The sequence below is a fragment of the Ornithorhynchus anatinus genome, chromosome 13, assembly GCF_004115215.2.
Source record: "Ornithorhynchus anatinus isolate Pmale09 chromosome 13, mOrnAna1.pri.v4, whole genome shotgun sequence".
In the NCBI taxonomy this organism is placed as follows: Eukaryota; Metazoa; Chordata; class Mammalia; order Monotremata; family Ornithorhynchidae; genus Ornithorhynchus; species Ornithorhynchus anatinus.
In genome coordinates this window covers 16,547,221-16,564,136 of record NC_041740.1, presented here as the reverse complement: position 1 = coordinate 16,564,136, position 16,916 = coordinate 16,547,221, and the positions used below count along the sequence as shown (strand labels likewise).

Genomic DNA, 16,916 nt, shown 5'->3' with positions numbered 1-16,916 from the left:
GAAGGATGGAACAGCTACTGTGTTGTGAAGTCAGACTGAAAAGATGAGAACTCATTATTTTCGGAGGGTGAAGGCTGAGAGGGGACACAATTGGAGTTTAAAAAATTGCATGGGGGTAGGCAGGTTGAAGATGGAATTCCTGTTTTACTAAATTCCAAAGCACCAGATGAGGAGATGGGGGTAGGCAGCTTAAAGGTGGCAAGTTCATGACAAAGTAAAGAGAAGATATTTTTCATACAGTGGATGGTAAACATGGAATTTGTTTCCTTGGGAAGTTAAACAGGCAAAAAATAATGAGGCTTAAAAAGGGTTCTGTTTAAATTAGTGGCTGAAAGATTCACAATGAACTATTAGAGAGAAAGTTAGGGGGTTTAATAGTAAGTACATCCCTAATTTGGAGAATGGTTGAAAAAATAACAATACCCTACTGCCCCTCCAAACATCCTTTTTGCCACAGTTGGAGACAGAATACTGAGTTGGAGGGGCCATTAGTCTGACCCAGGAGAATTGTTTACCAGTCTGTGTAATGCAAAATAGCTCTTCAGGCTACACTCATCCTGGAATACTTGGAGAAAGGAAGTGAGGGTTTTGAAGTCTCATTTAGGATGTTTGACTGGTCCAACCTGGTTATTGCAATCTAACTCAGAGAAAAGTAGGCATTCTCTTCAATTGTTACCCATTCTCTAAACATTTTAAAATTCGGATTGATGACAAGGCTCTACCACCAATTTCTAACTCCCCAAAGAATTTCCGCCTCACTGATATCACTCAACAGTCTTCCAAGGATTTGAAAAATCTAAGAACTCAATTGCCAGAATCAAAATCTAAGTAAAATCAAATCTGAGAAGCAGCATGGCCTAGTGGAATGAGCACAGGTCTGGGAGTCAGAGGACCTGGGTTCTAATCCAGGCACCACAATTTGTCTGCTATGTGACTTCGGGCAAGTCACTTGACTTCTCTGTGCTTCAGCTCATCTATAAAATAGGGATTAAGATTGTAAGCCCCATGTGGGACATGGACTGTGTCCAACCTGATTATCTTGTATCTACCCCAGCACTTAGTACAGCGCCTGGCAATCAATCAAGGCACATACTAAGCATTTAACAAGTACCATTTTTTTAAGAAAAAATCATGACAAACAGCCCTTCTTTTGATAATCACAACCAGTAATGTTGAGTTCCAGCTCCCTCTATGGAAGATCAGAGGTCAAAGATTATGGTTGGATGAATGGAGTTTCCCATCCATCCCATGAAACTTCAGGACCAAGGGTCTGTAAAGAGGAACTGATTATAGTATGTGGCTTGCAGGCAGCCATACAGGGAGTTTTGCTGCTCCAAGGTTGCTGAGGGCCTGGCGTTGCTTCTTCACAAACTGCAGGGGTCACTGCATCCTTTCTCTCTCTCTGTCCTTCCCTTATACTTTGCCTGAAGGAAGCCTACACTCAATTTGAATAATAATTATGGAATTTGTTAAGCGCTTACTATGTTCCAGGCACTCTACTAAGCGCTGGGGTGGATACAGTCAAATCGGATTGGACACAGTCCCTGTCCCACGTGGGGCTCACAGTCTCAATCCCCATTTTACAGATGAGGTACCTGAGGCAGAGAAGTAAAGTGACTTGCCCAAGGTCACCCAGCAGACAAGTGGCGGAGCCGGGATTAGAACCCATGGCTTTCTGACTCCCAGCTGCCTTCCAGAGCTCCCTGAATTTAGGTGAAAGGGTTTGAGGAGGAAGCCGAATCTATCAGTCTATCAGTAGAATTTATTGACAGACTCTGTGCAAACCACCGTACTGTGCACTAGAATAGCAGCTATGTCAGCGGCAGAAGTTCCAACAGCCCATTCCGGCCGCTCACCTGCCTCACAGACATGAACCCCAGGGGTTCACCAAGAACCGCATTCTGATACTGGATGAGGGAAGGGCTGAGGGACTGTCATAGCACCCAAGCCCCTGAACAGCTCATTCACTCTTAATGCACAAGTCATAATGAGGCTCTCATCACCTCCCCTTCCTTCCAGAGACCATCCTGCCTGATACATCTGGCTTGGCATCTGAGAAATAGTCTGGGTGAAGAAAGCTTGAGATGAAACACAACCTAAGAGATATTTGCAAAGGACATGGCCCACATTTCAGGTTGTGCAGTCCCAATGAAAATCGGAAACAGTACCTCGAGGTAGTTTCAAGGATGTATACTGCCCTCTGCTTAGACAGAGGCTGGAGTTAACCTTAGGACTCCTGATGAAGGAGACTAACAAAATGGTCTGTAAACCCACTCCTAACTATGGTCTCCAAACCAGATGGAGGTCCTGAGGTCATTAGAAGCTGTGGAGCTTGCCAAGATGCCAGATGCCAATCAAAGGAAGGTTTTCCCATGAGAGCTTTGCCTCAGGGTACATTAAGTGGCAGGTATTTCAGGACCAGAAAGGAGAGATGAGGGCTTGGGGGGCTGGATACAGTGACATTCAGGAGATTCACTGCTTCCTAGAGCTGGAAGTTTGGAACAGAATGAAGAGAAGAGCTCTTTTGTAAATTTTTCAGCTTAATATTCTGCAACACCTGCATCATGGTGCCGGTTTCTTTTTAAATGACCTTCAATACTCTACCTGAGGCCCAAGTCTTGCACATCAGTTAATAGAGGCTGACCCATCTGTGACCCTGGAATGGCTGAACAGCGAGCTGGGAAGGTAGATCCTAAGGCCAACCAGTCAATCCATTCCCCAGCTAGCAATGAGATTGCACCAGGATGCAAGGACTCCTCAGAAAGTACCTCTGTTCTAAAGAGCTGAAGAGACCTGAAAGACCAGACTCTTCCTTGGTGCCAGCAAGGATTCCTGGGATGTGCGATTTCCCTGGTAAATTGAAATGCGTTCTTTTTAAGGCTTCATCGGGCATTCTGTTGTGGTCTGGAACATCTCTTATTCAGGTTGTTACTACAGTGGTTGCTGAATTTGCCAGGTCCATCTGAACCAATACAATGTGATTGGGGCGGGGCGGAGGGATTGAACGGGCCATTTGATTCTCAACGAGGTGGGTTTGTGAAGTGAAAAGACGTTGTGCTCCTGGAGGCAGGGACTAGAGTTATAAACCCCTACTCCCCTTACACCTTGTCTTGCTTGTGCAGTGTTGGACTGGCAACACTGGAGAAGTGTATTGGAAGGAAATTTTGGATATTTGGTTTACATTTCATCTGGATAATGTAGAACCCAATTAAAGCAATCAGACCCATAGGCCATTCAGTGGGGCCCCCATTTTTCAACATATCTATGCCACTTTCATTCTTTGGAAACTGACACAGTTCAACCGATACAGCCCAGCCCTTATTGAGCCAAACACCCTTTAGGGTGGCAAGACATCTCCAGGGTATCACATCCTCCCAGAAGAGCTGTGTGATGGTGTTGCAGTGCCTGGGTTTGCTCTGAGCAGCATCTCTGCACCACTGCAAGGACTCAGAACATAACTATAGGTCTGTTTCTAAGGAAGGTCTTGGTGAGGGCTCAGAGCTGTCACCAAGGTAACAGAGAGAGGAAGCGAGGGAGAGAGGGAGGCAGGGAAAATAAGGCAGTGCATGTCCTCATTTTGTTCTGACAGTACAGATCACTTCCATGAAACTGACAGTACCTTAGCAAATATCCCACAGTCCCCCTCTAAAAAAGCCAAAATTAGGTAAAAATTGGGCTCCTGCAGGGGCAACCTGATTATCCATAAATTGGTTACCTAATTGGACTGGTTATTGAAAGCTGGAACATGTAATTGCAAAAAGGCTCAGATAATTGGACAAAATTGGTCCCATATCTTCCGGAGAGCCAAAACCCCATTATATTAAGGCAGCCAAACTTTCACCAGAATTGGTCTTAGTCCCAATAATCTGGAAAACTAGCTTTCTGCTGGCCTTTTCCTGCTATTCCTATGATTCTGCTCCCTCCCTGCTCATCAGCAAAGGGTTTGAACTTGTTGTACCATCCAGTTGTGGGCATTTTCTAATTGTGTTATTTGTTAAGCCCTTTCTATGGTACTAAATACTGAGGTAGGGGCAATGCAATCACATCAGACACAGTCGCTATCCCACCTAGAGTTTACAGTCTAAGGGGGAAGGAAAACAGCCATTTAATCCCCATTTTACAAATGAGAAAACTGAGGAACAGAGAAGTTAAAGAACTTGCTCAAGGTCACACAGCATCCCTGCTGCTGGACTGCAGAGCCTCGGTCATTGGTCTCCTCTCGGAAAGCCTTTCCTCAAGATGCTTTCTCTCTTTCAGGGCCAACTCTGTGACTTGGAACCCTCACAAAATGATGGGCGTCCCCTTGCAGTGTTCGGCTCTGCTCGTTAGAGAAGAGGTACGTCTCACTCGGCTCGCTTTACTCTCTCCCTCACTAGCGGTGAGTTCCCAACCTTCAATCGGGCTGGGCAGCCCCGCCCCGTGTCTGATCTAGTGAACACGTTTGCATTACAAAGGTTAGAACTGCATCCCAAGAGCAAATATCTACTTCACCTGCTTCAGCAGGGGGTGTGGAGATCAATCAGTCAATCGTATTTATCAAGCAATTTATGCTTCACTCCCACTCCAATTTAGACATGGTCTCCAAGAGCCACACCCCAGCTACAGCAGAATTGGAATTTTTCAGGCCAGTATTTGCTCAAATGAGGTCGAAGGCCAAACCACAGCTGCCTCAGCTCCCCAGTTTTCACCCCCAAGGAGGAGGATGGTGGGGGTCCCACTTGGAGACTCCCTCTATTAAAGTGGAAGCTGAGAGCAGAGTCAACACATTGCTACCATCTCCGCTCCCAGAAGGTATCCTCGGGAACGTGGGTTGTGCCAATGGGATTCTCAGTTTGGGAAGTTTGAGAAGCTCTGCCGAAAGAGCTGGGAAGAGTCACTTCCTGGGTGTGTCTCATTGTTGAAAGAAGATGGAGTCCACTCATGGCTTTCTCTAGCGCAAGTTTCATTCAGTGCCTATCGGACCCACAGACAGAACAAGAATCTGCTTACAGGAAATCTGCTTATTTTCCTTTATCACCTTCCCATGTGTGGGTGCGCGCACACACACACACACACACACACACACTTTAAAAATGGTCCCCTTATTTTCAGAGACCTAGAAGGAGACCACAAATGGCTCTTTTAGCAAGGGAGAGTGTCAGGGTGCCCCAAGCTACGAGCTCAAAAATTCTGTAGATTTCCTCAAAAAGTACCGTATGGCATCATTATTTTTTGCATAACCTGTGTAACATAATGTGCACCTACTACTTCTGCGTTGTCAAAGGCACATCCCGGAAATGCCGTCGGTGAGCACCCTAAACATCACCCATTGTAAACCCCTAAAATAAAGTCTGAGACAGATTAAGGTTCTGACAGGCTTGGGGCAGTGAAACACCAAGGAGTGTCCTCTGAACTTCCCTGAAGAACACCCATGCCTCAACCGGACCCTGCTTGGAGGTGCTTTAGGCAGGAAGAGCAGCAGTCCAGGCCTGAGGAAAAGGGAAGGAAATATGGCCAGAGCACCCCAAAAGGTGCTGGGCCCAGCATTCTCCCAGGGTCCAATATTAAGTGTCTTAAGTTCAGGACTCCTACATCAATCAGCTTTTGGAGACTGAGTCAGTGCAAAGAGAGTCAGTTCTAAATCATCATCTTCTGAACTATTCTTGGAGTTTTTCCATTCTGAATAATCACTCGCAACCAAGATGGAGTTGGAACAAAAAAATGGACTCCATCTTACAAGACGGAAGCACCTTGGCTGCCCGTCCTCAAGCCCTTTTTGCAACTCTAGCTCCATTTTACTTTAGAGCTAATTTCTGCCAACTAAACAGTCCCTTTCAATGATGTTTGAAACATCCCTGTTCATGAGGAAGAGAAAAACTCTGCCTTAAGGCCTTTATTTAATCAGGAATGCCTTATGGATGAAGAAATAAACAGTCCTGTTTGATGCGATGTAAGGGTGGGGGTGGGGCTTCTGGGGAACTGACAGTGTTTTTCAGTCAGAAAGCATGATTCATACATTATTTGGGAACAGTTCGATCCCTCACCACCCAGGTGCCCATTTTCTATTCTGTGGTTATGGTACTCTAGAGTAGGAAAATTATTGTCATTATCTTGAACAAAATATCATTATGGCTATTAAAGCAATTCAGTATGGAAGGGAGTTGCCCAAACATCATTTACTTTAGTGAGGGTAAAATGACATGTACCAAAGCAGTTATTTAGCTTATCACATAATTGGTTCTATAAACTTTTCCAGCTTTTACTTTATTGAAATAATGGCCATCAGCAACGTGGGCAATCATGGTGCCAGCCTCATTCAAAGCAGAGCGGCTGATTTGGGTTATGCTTTTCTTTTGAATGCCAGGTATGAGAGGGGGAAAATCGAGCTCATTGCAATCCTGACCCTATGCCATGCTTGTGACTAAGGTCATTTCCCCCCAGAGAGAGCAGGATTACCGTCACCCTCCCACCCAGTCTGGGGGAAACAAGCCTGCTTCTTATTTTTCAGCCTTGCAGGCCTGTCCCAGGCCTCAAATCTTCAGCCATCCTACTGATTTAAGGATCACAGTTTGGTCCAGAATTGGATTCTCATCGGCTCTCAGATCTGGCACTCTGGCTCTTCCTATCTGGGCTGTAGAAATGGTGTATAATAATAATAATGTTGGTATTTGTTAAGCGCTTACAATGTGCCAAGCACTGTTCTAAGCACTGGGGTAGATACAAGGTCATCAGGTTCTCCCACGTGCGGCTCACAGTCTTCATTCCCATTTCACAGATGAGGGAACTGAGGCCCAGAGAAGTGAAGTGACTGGCCCAAGGTCACAGAGCTGACAAGTGGTGGAACCAGGATTAGAACCCACGACCTCTGGCTCCCCAGCCCGTGCTCTTTCCACTGAGCCATGTATGGAAAGGGCCTATAACGGGAACTGTTCTGGCTGGTGGTGATCTTAACCATTCACACCCAGCAAGCCCTATGGGTACTGTGAGTCAGGAACTACTTGTCTTCTTGCTGGAGGAAGCCTGACTTGGCTCTGGCCCAAGAGTTATGGCCTTTGGCCTCAAGGAACCCTTGAAGACCAGGACCACCAAGACCCCTACAGGCACATTAAACCCCACAGGGGTAACATATAGGATAATAATAAAAGATAATATTCCACCAAGGAACCTTAAACACTCTGAAATCCAGCCTAAATCCTTAGATGCCCTATTTATGGCCTAATAACCTCAGCCCTTTCCACCTCTCAAACAATCCTCTCTCCCCACCCCAAGGTATAAAATTCCAAATTGAGACCCTGGTTGACACTCTACCTAGAATTGGATTATGGGAGAGTAAAACAGGTGGTATGGATCCTTAGGATTGAAGCCAGTTAGGTTATCACAGCAATTCAGGCCAGTTTTTCTGAAAGGACCTGAGAAAACTTTTTTTATTTTGAGATAAAGATGCTTTGAAGTTTAGCTGTGCAGTGAGAGAGATAGAGTTAGCCTTCATTATTGATGGTGAGATTGTATCTATGTAGGTGAAACTGGTTGAAAAGACCCAAGAATGACCTTTAATCCCTTCTTTACTGCATGAATGGACATTCTCTTCTGGGTTACCTGGCATTCAATTCAAGACTACAAACTAGCCATTGAACAGACAAAACACAGGCCCAATTCAAAGTACAGAGAAACCAAACTTGCCCTGTATTTACCATAGTACAGGCAACGTTATTGCCAAACCAAGTCTGGAATTCACCTGTAATTGTAACTCTCAGAAGATAGGAGGCTGATAAAGTAATCACAGTGGGATAGGATAAGTGTTTGGATTAACATGATAGCAGTTTGGATGGAGAAGAAAGAATGGATTTTAGCTATGTTGTGAAGGTTAAACTGACAGGATTTAGGGATAGATTGAATATGTGCATTAAATGAGAGAAGATTCAAGGATAATGCCAATGTTCTGGGCTTGAGAGACAGTAAGGATAGTGGTACTGTTTACAGTGATGAGAAAATCAGTGGGAGGACAGGGTTTGAGTGGAAATATAAGGAGTTCTGTTTTGGACATGTTACGTTTGAGGTGTCGGTGGGGTATCCAAGTACAGATGTCTTGAAGGCAGGAGGAAATGTGAGACTGCAGAGAGGGAGAAGGGCTAAAAAATTAATGACATTTACTGAATGCCTTCAATAAGCACTTGAGAGAGCACAACATGTTCCCTACCCTTAAGGAGCTTACAATCTAATGAGGGAACATACAAAATTTATTCACAGGTAATGAAATCTGGAAGAAGAACAAGTATGAGGCAGGAAGCAGTGCAGACACATTAGGATTAAATAGCCTAACAAATAATTGAATGTGCTGATGCATATATATATGTGCATTAATTTAATTAATTGATTGCCTCTCTTCTCCCCCTTTCTGTCACAGGGCTTGATGCAGAGTTGCAATCAGATGCATGCATCCTACCTCTTTCAACAAGACAAGCATTACGACCTGTCCTACGACACCGGAGACAAAGCACTGCAGTGTGGGCGCCACGTCGATGTTTTCAAACTTTGGCTAATGTGGAGAGCAAAGGTAAACCAGGGAATGGTTGATTTTAGAGTCCTAGAGGTGGAAAACAGATATCTTCAAACTTCACCATGCCATGCTATGAACTGTGTTCCCAAATGGAAATGCTTCGCTTACATGTCCCTTGCATTCTCCATTTATCTGAGTGGGTGTCAGTGGGCCAGACTGGGCAGAATATAATCATCTATGTTTACCTTATTCATTTGCAACCAAATTACATCTAAGGCTAACTCATCTAGAAAATGAATCCCGTCTGCTTTCCAAAGTACACCCGCCCGATTCTTAGGTGTTTCTGTTTTTCCATGGTGATTGATCACTCTGGAGTAACTAATGCAAACCATAAATTACCTCTTGTGAAAGCAACAAGTGGGGAAGAAACTCATGAAAGCTTGTTTGTGGCATTAAAAGGGTCAGCACCTAGAAATACAGCTCCTTTTCCTGGAAGTACCTCATCATCCTTCTCTATGCAGGGCCTCTGTTTACCTCGCAGAGCTTTAACGGTAAGAGTTCACTCGTCACTGAAGGTTGACAATGTGCAGTTCTTGCTGGGTCTAATTGTAGCTGTCCAGCAGCATAAATATTATGCTTAAATGCAATCAGGCCGGAAAGCACAAAGATGTTTTTTATTTTAACCAGATTCCTAACATAAACATGACAAATCAGTGACCAAGCCACCTGTTTCCATTTTAAACCTTCCATTCAAAGACAATAATAATACAATGTGTTGCTGCATATGGAGGTGAACACTCAACTGGAATCTGCTATGGCATGTGTTGGTGGAAAAAGCTGGATATTAATGTCATAAGCATTAGCAGTGCTCCCAAGGAGAGTTTGTTCTTTGCATTGGCAGAGAGACCATTACCTAACTACATGCCATGAAGGAATAAAGAGATGAACTCACTCTGCCTGAGTGAAAAGCGTTAGTTCACTGGCAGAAGTTAACATCATGAAGTAAAACTGTAAAAAATTTCTTATAGGTGATGGAAGTTTGTCTGGACCTTGACCGATCCCCTTGGCCATTCCTGTTTATGTCTCCTTCTGCTATCCCCTCCCGCAGTCCAGTGGGAGAGAGGCTGATAGAGTTGTGGAGATTTCCCTGGGTGGGTTCAAGGACTGGGGGGAGCTGACCCTCTTGCCCTGCCCCATGCTCCACGATGTCCCAGATATAATACGGGTGGCACAGGGTGCTTGTTCTGCTCCTGCTACAGAAGCAACTAGCATTGGGCCTGGCGGCTGTTCCCTACGTACTTCTCTGAGGAGCCTGGCAAAGACGCATCAGGCATCTTAGCCCCCAGCCCACTCACTCAGGGAGAAGAATCCATAATGGCATTATCACTGGAAGCATCTACCTGAGCGTAGGGCTGTCTTTCCTATCCGTGGGTAGACAATACAGGTATACATTGGATAAGCTATGTTTGATTGGATTAGGGGCATCCCTGGGTGCCCTTCACTGATCATATTCCATCCAGTTCAAGGGGTTGATATACAGCGTGCTTATGATCCACCCATGTCCTCCGATTTTTTTTTTAATGGTATTTGTTTGGTTCCTGCAGACATGATCTGATTGATTGAGGATTCCTTCAGGAGAAGCGGCGAGACTTAGTGGATAGAGCACGGGCCTGGGAGTCAGAAGGTCATGGGCTCTAATTCAGGCTCTGCCACATGTCTGCTATGTGACCTTGGGCAAATCACTTCACTTCTCTCAGCCTCAGTTACCTCATCTGTAAAATGGAGATTAGGAGGGTGAGCCCTAAGTGGGACAGGGATTGTGTCCAACCTACCTCCTATCTACCCCAGTGCTTAAAACAGTGCTTGGCCCATAGTAAGTGCTTAAGAAGTACCATTATTATTATTATTATTAACCCTCTCATCTAATAAATAGGCTTCCTAGTGGCCAGGACCCTGGACCAAGCATCCTTGCTGTCCCAGAGGCGTTCCACCCCAAAGCTAAGATAGGGTGGGCTCAGAATTCTCCAACTGCCACCAGGCCAGTTGGCCTGCCATAGTGGCAGACAGACTTGCTAGTAACAATCTTTTTGAACCCTGGGGTTACTGCAGCTTGCTGCTATTCTCCAAGCATTAAAAAGGAAGACATTGTGTCTCTCCTTTCTCAGTTTGAGGGCATGAACCAAATGGAGTCTTGCTGCAGTGAGACTGCAAGCAGGAAAGAAGGCCCATTTTATCACTGTGAATACAGCTCCCAGGGACCAACTATATCTAGTTAGTGTTAAACTGACAGTAAGTGCTCTTGACTGGGCTTGGGGGTGGTGAAAGAGATGAGGGGAAAGTGCTTGTTTTCCAAGGCATTCTGTTGGCAATCAATAGTTGTTAAATGACGATTAAGTAAAGCCCTTTTGAAAAATAAAGTGTCCAGACTTAGGTGTAATTAGCCTGGGAGAAAAAACACTGCCTGACACTGTAATCTTCCAGTACAGTTTACAGCTGTATATGAACTGCCACCCTTGGGGATTTAAAAAGACATCTAAACTGGCTTTCCCACCAAATAGGCATTTGGTAGATACCTCAATAGATCACATCTAGAAGGCTCAGATTCAAGCCCTGGATTCCCACTGCAATTCAACACAGAGGGCTGACAAGATGTGACCCTGGCCTGCGGATCTTATGGGGCACATATGGCTGGCAGTGAGATCTGGCAAGGAGATCCTGCAGGCCTCCTACTTCACAATCTCACCCTTGGTTGTCCACAACCCCCCCGCCCCACCCATTACAAGCTGAGGACTTTCCTCCTGAAAAACTCCTCCTCGCAGGGATCCTGAACCAAGAACGATTATTTAGAATTCATAGGGAAAAAGTGTTCAAAATAACCAGCCTTCATTCATGACCTCTGAAAAAGGAGCTCTTCTGTGGATAACAGACAGTGCTGCTTCAAGTAGGGAGAAACATGTTGCAGTGGGAGAAGCAGAAAAATGAACCCCCATAATTCTCTTGAAATATAGTAACTTAGATGAAAAGTACTCTGATACGGCTCTGTGTGTGTGTGTATGTGTGTGTGTGTAGCCACCCTTAGTACTTATGTATATATTGATTTATGGGATCCTTTTATTCATTTCTCCATACTTAGGCTATTATAAATTACATCTTATTTTTTTCCCTGCTCCCATCTATATATACAATGTATGTCTCCCTCCACTCAATAAGATTGCAAACTCTTAGAGGTCAGGGACCATGTCTTCTGTTTTTATTGAATCCACTAGAGCCCAGTCCAGGCCCCTGTTCACTGTTTGGTGCTCAGTAAGTGCTGCTTAATTGACTTGAGTCAAGTATCACAGATGAATGTTTTGTTTCTTTTCTTATTCAGGGAACTACAGGATTTGAAGCCCAGATTGATAAATGCCTGGAGTTGGCAGAGTATCTATACAATATAATAAAAAACAGGGAAGGCTATGAAATGGTGTTCGATGGAAAGGTATGGATTTTTTGGTTTTAAATAACTCCTAAGCCAAATATAATCATGTTGTTTTCCAGATCTGAGCCTCCTTGGGGATGGTGAAGAAGATCTCTTAAAAATATTGATCTCAAAACCACAACTGAGGCCTCTGAAAAGCTATCTGGTGGTGAATCCCTTCGCCACTTCCCACCTCAATCTTAATCTTTCCTAGCTCACTGGGTCCCTCTCTTGCTGTGACTTTTCACATCCATTGAGCACTACCTCATTTTCCCTCCATCTTATCCCCAGAGGTTTGGAAAGGTATTTCCTTCATTCATTCATTCATTCAATAGTATTTATTGAGCGCTTACTATGTGCAGAGCACTGTACTAAGTGCTTGGGATGAACAAGTCGGCAACAGATAGAGACAGTCCCTGCCGTTTGACGGGCTTACAGTCTAATCGGGGGAGACAGACAAGAACAATGGCAATAAATAGAGTCAGAGAAAGGTCCTTCACTCCTGCAGTTGAAATAAATGATTCAGGGCAACAATTATCATGGGGTCACCTTTGGGGAAAATCCATTACTGCTCAATAGCAAAGCCTCCATTGGCAGTGACAGATTCTATCTGAGAGATCAAACCTTCACCTAAATTTTCAAATTTGTCCAATTTAGCCCCAAACAGAAGAATCTTTAGTAGCACGGTATCATGGGCGCCCTCGAAAGAAAAATACTTTCTGGTTTATTAACAGGGTAAGCAGCAAGAAATGGAGTGGTGTTCCAACTCCCTGAACTGACATTTAATTGGAGGAGGAAAAGAGTGACATCACTGAATATTCTTTAGACCCAAGGATTGTTGTCCAATAGTATATGTGGGGACAGTGAACTAGTCCCTTATTTGACATGGCAAAGGAGAAGTATGGAAAGTGACAATCCAATCTACCTCTGCCATCTTCTGCCCCCTTTGTCCAGTGCCTGTCCTCTGGACTGCCTGGGGAGGAGGAGGTGGATACGGAGGGGGCCCGCAGCCTGATCCCATAGGTAACAGCACTGATGGGTGGTCCCTCTTTCACCAGTAGCCCTACCTCTGGTGTTTATAATTGTGGAGTTTCCCCGGCAGCAGCCCAAAACCTAGGTGAAGGGTATTCCCCCAGCAAACGATCGTGTCAGATGATTAGTCCTTGGTGGAAAGAGGGGTGGCTATGCCTGGCCTCGGATGTACTGTTTAACATCATCAGCAGGACTGGCGTGAGTCGGGAAAGGATTCAGGAGGTGGTAAGGATGAGCAAGGCTTGGAGTTAGTTTCGGATCCCAGTGATGCACACATTAACACAGGATGGGCAGGCGGCAACTTGGAAGAGGCAGGTTAGATGCCGGTTCTGCTGTTCTCTCAGGCTGGTGAGATCCAATTTGGGTTTGCATTCAGGGCCTCGATTGAAGAGGAGCCAAGAGAGCAACGGCACAGAGCCCTTCATTTCTGGGGACCTCCAAATTTGATTATTTTCCATGTTCGATTGAACTTTAAGGTATTTTTTCCTTTGAAAAGTTTCATAGACCTGTTTTAAAGTACCTTTTCCCAAAACCAAGTCACTCTGTGTTGCTTTTAAGGAATGTGACTTAACTGTTCATTGTCAGAACATGAGAATGAAAGAACACATCTTGTCCCCAAAGGACCCCAACTTTCTCTGGCATAGAACCCTCAGAGTTTCAGTTTGGGGCTGATGTAGCCTTTCTGCTGCTGGTTTGATTCATTCCTGGTCATTCCTTGTAGGGATAACATTTCCTGCCGACATGTAAGTGATCACTAGGTGTCTCTTCAGTGCATGTACGACCTCCAGGATGGGTAAGAAATGAATTTTAACTGGTTGCTCAGAAAATAATGCTTGTGACAACAGATCTTATTTGTGTTTAGCCTCAGCACACAAATGTCTGCTTCTGGTATATACCTCCCAGTTTACGAAGCATGGAGGACAACGAAGAAAGGATGACTCGCCTCTTAAAGGTAAATGACATGGTGCATACATCATATTTTTTAATGCAGATGAGACATTTTTAAAATGAAACTTGGAGGTTGAGTTTTTGCTTTCCAATTGAACTCCTTTGAACATTTTTTTTTTTGTAATCAAGAAATTCTTGCTATAGTAATCTGGACTGGGGAAAGTGCATGGCCTAGCGGCACGGGCCTGGAAGTCTGAAAGACTTGGGCTCTAATTCTGACTCACCACTTGTCTGCTGTGTGATCTTGGGCAAGTCACTTATCTTCTCTGTGCCTCAGTTGCCTCATCTGTAAAATAGGGATTAAGACTGTAAACCCCATTTGGGACATGGAGCGGGTCTAATCTGATAGTAAGCACTTAAATACCATCATTATTATTATTATTATTATTATTATTAGCTTGTGTCAATCTTAGCACTTAGTACAGAGCCTGGCACATAGCGAGCACTTAAGTACCATTTAAAAACAAAATAAAAATATCAGTACAATGGGAAGACTCTGAAATGTACTGAAAGGAGTACCTTTCTTTCTCTGCTCTATATGAAACAGTAAATTTCTGAGGAGGATAAAGGAATACTAATGCTAAACTGGGAAGTTTGATTACAGATTTTGTCCTAAAAGAGCAAAGTACAAGGAAGGGAGCTCTGGTTCTGGTACTGCAGGAAAAATCAGAAAGCATTTCAGGCAATGCCTCCTTTTTATGATATTTAAGCACTTTCTATGTGCCAGACACTGTACTGAGCTCTGAATAAATACATGCTAATCAGGTTGGACACAGTTCAAGTCCCATGTGGGGCTTGCAGTCTTAATCCCCATTATACAGATGAGGTAATTGAGGTACAGAGAACTTAAGTGACTTACCCAAGGTCACACAGCAGACAAGTGGCAGAGGAGGGATTAGAACCCAGATCTTCTGTCTCCCAGGCCTGTGCTCTATCCACTAGGGCATGCTGCTTCTCCCTGTCTCAGCTGCTCCCAAAACGGCAAGTCACTTCCACACTTCTTTGGTCTGAAAACTAGGTTATAATCTAGGGGCCATCCCTATCCCATGAAAACTCTGGAAGGATTTGGGCTTCTCAACAAGCAACTCTATTTTTATAATGACAACTTCTGAGAAGATGGAACAGGCAAAACTCCATTGGAGTAAATTTATGTGATGGCCCAAGGTGCCGATTTTAAACACCCTCTCTTAGGATACCTCCTGGCTCTATAGTGTTTTTTGGGTCTGAAGCAGAATGGTACCCCCTATGGAGGAGAATCTGACTTTCAGAAAGTTTCAGTATTCACTCTGGATCACCCCATAATTAAATCAAAAGTACTGTTTCCAGAATTTACAGTTCTACATTACAATTGTATTATACTGGCACATAGTAAGCACTTAACATAATTATTACTGAGGGAATTGGCTAAACTAAGAGTTTTGGATGATTGGGTAAGTGCTGGCACATGGATAGAAGGGGATTCATTAAAGTGTCAAAAAATGATAGTTTGCCAAAAAATCAGAGTCTTGCTTTTTGAAAAATGATACTTGTTAAGAACTGACTGTGTGTCAGGCTGGGGTAGATGCAAAATAATCAGGTTGGATATAGTCCCTGTCCTGCATGGGGCTCACAGTTTAAGTGAATGTTGATTAGCATATGTTAGTAAGTATTCCAATGTAACTTGAGAGAGGACAGTGGGTTATTTGCCTGGATGCTTCATAAGGTTAATGTGTTTCTGTAAAAAGCTAGATTATCTCTATGAATAATCAGCTTTCCACATAAATCTAACAATGGAATGGGAACAAGGATAGTTCTTTTGGCTGAAGTTCTTCAAATTAAACATGTCTTCAAGAAAAGACCCCCTCTGACCTGTTTTGCTAAGCTACAAAGTTTGGGAATTTGAGATCCTATTTCAAATTAATTTTGGGAGTGCCCAAGTACTTTCTCTTAGCAAATGATAACACTCTGCTTCTAAATGGAAATGGACTAGGGATAGAACCACATATATTTAAGGGAAAGTTTGCCCGTTTGTACGTAATGTGAATGGGGAAAACAGGATAGATAAAATATAACTTAAGCTGTTAAAAATATAAAGCACAGTGTTGGACACATAGAAATCACTTCATAAATATCACCATTAATAAATACCATCATAAGGGATTTGAAAATTAATTTGAGGGGCTGACTGTTCATTCCTATCTGAATTACTAAGAGAAACCGATAGAAGAAGCATAAAATAATTGAGGGGTACATTCCTAACAGGTAAAAGGAGACGAACACAAAATGACATCCAGGAAGGGCCAGGGATGCAGACATAGCCTAATCCTCAGCATCTCTGAAGAGAAGCAGCGTGGCTCAGTGGAAAGAGCACGGGCTTTGGAGTCAGGGCTCATGAGTTCGAATCCCAGCTCTGCCACTTGTCAGCTGACTGTGGGCAAGTCACTTAACTTCTCTGTGCCTCAGTTCCCTCATCTGTAAAATGGGGATTAAGACTGTGAGCCCCACGTGGGACAACCTGATTCCCCTATGTCTACCCCAGCGCTTAGAACAGTGCTCGGCACATAGTAAGCGCTTAACAAATACCAACATTAGATGAAAAAGTCAAGTCTACTTAGAGAAGCAGCGTGGCTCAGTGGAAAGAGCCCAGGCTTGGGAGTCAGAGGTCATGGGTTCGAATTCCCCCTCTGCCACTTGTCAGCTGGGTGACTGTGGGCAAGTCACTTCACTTCTCTGGGCCTCAGTTCCCTCATCTGTAAAATGGGGATTAAGACTGTGAGCCTCATGTGGGACAACCTGATTACCCTGCATCTACTCCAGCGCTTAGAACAGTGCTCTGCACATAGTGCAACAAATACCAACATCATTATTATTATTATTATTATTATTATTACTGTGACCCTGTTAGCAACCTGGATTGTGACTGTGCAGGCTTACGTATCCCCCCATAGTCACAGAAGCAGACAAAAGTGAAAATTGCCAACCTGCTGACAGAATGACTTCAGTCCAGGGGAAGGTAGAGAGGAG

At 44.1% G+C, this 16,916-nt stretch overlaps 1 protein-coding gene across 3 annotated transcripts in view; it reads left to right on the top strand.

Moving 5' to 3' along the window:
* GAD2 (glutamate decarboxylase 2) overlaps positions 1 to 16,916 on the top strand; it is a 56,632-nt gene that overhangs the window by 32,283 nt on the left and 7,433 nt on the right. For all 3 annotated transcript variants that reach the window (XM_029077907.1, XM_029077906.2, XM_029077908.1), the window contains exons 12-15: positions 4,258 to 4,336; positions 8,384 to 8,533; positions 11,847 to 11,954; positions 13,828 to 13,917. In XM_029077907.1, coding sequence (XP_028933740.1) covers positions 4,258 to 4,336; positions 8,384 to 8,533; positions 11,847 to 11,954; positions 13,828 to 13,917 — 427 coding nt within the window. The remainder of the gene's footprint in view (positions 1 to 4,257; positions 4,337 to 8,383; positions 8,534 to 11,846; positions 11,955 to 13,827; positions 13,918 to 16,916) is intronic.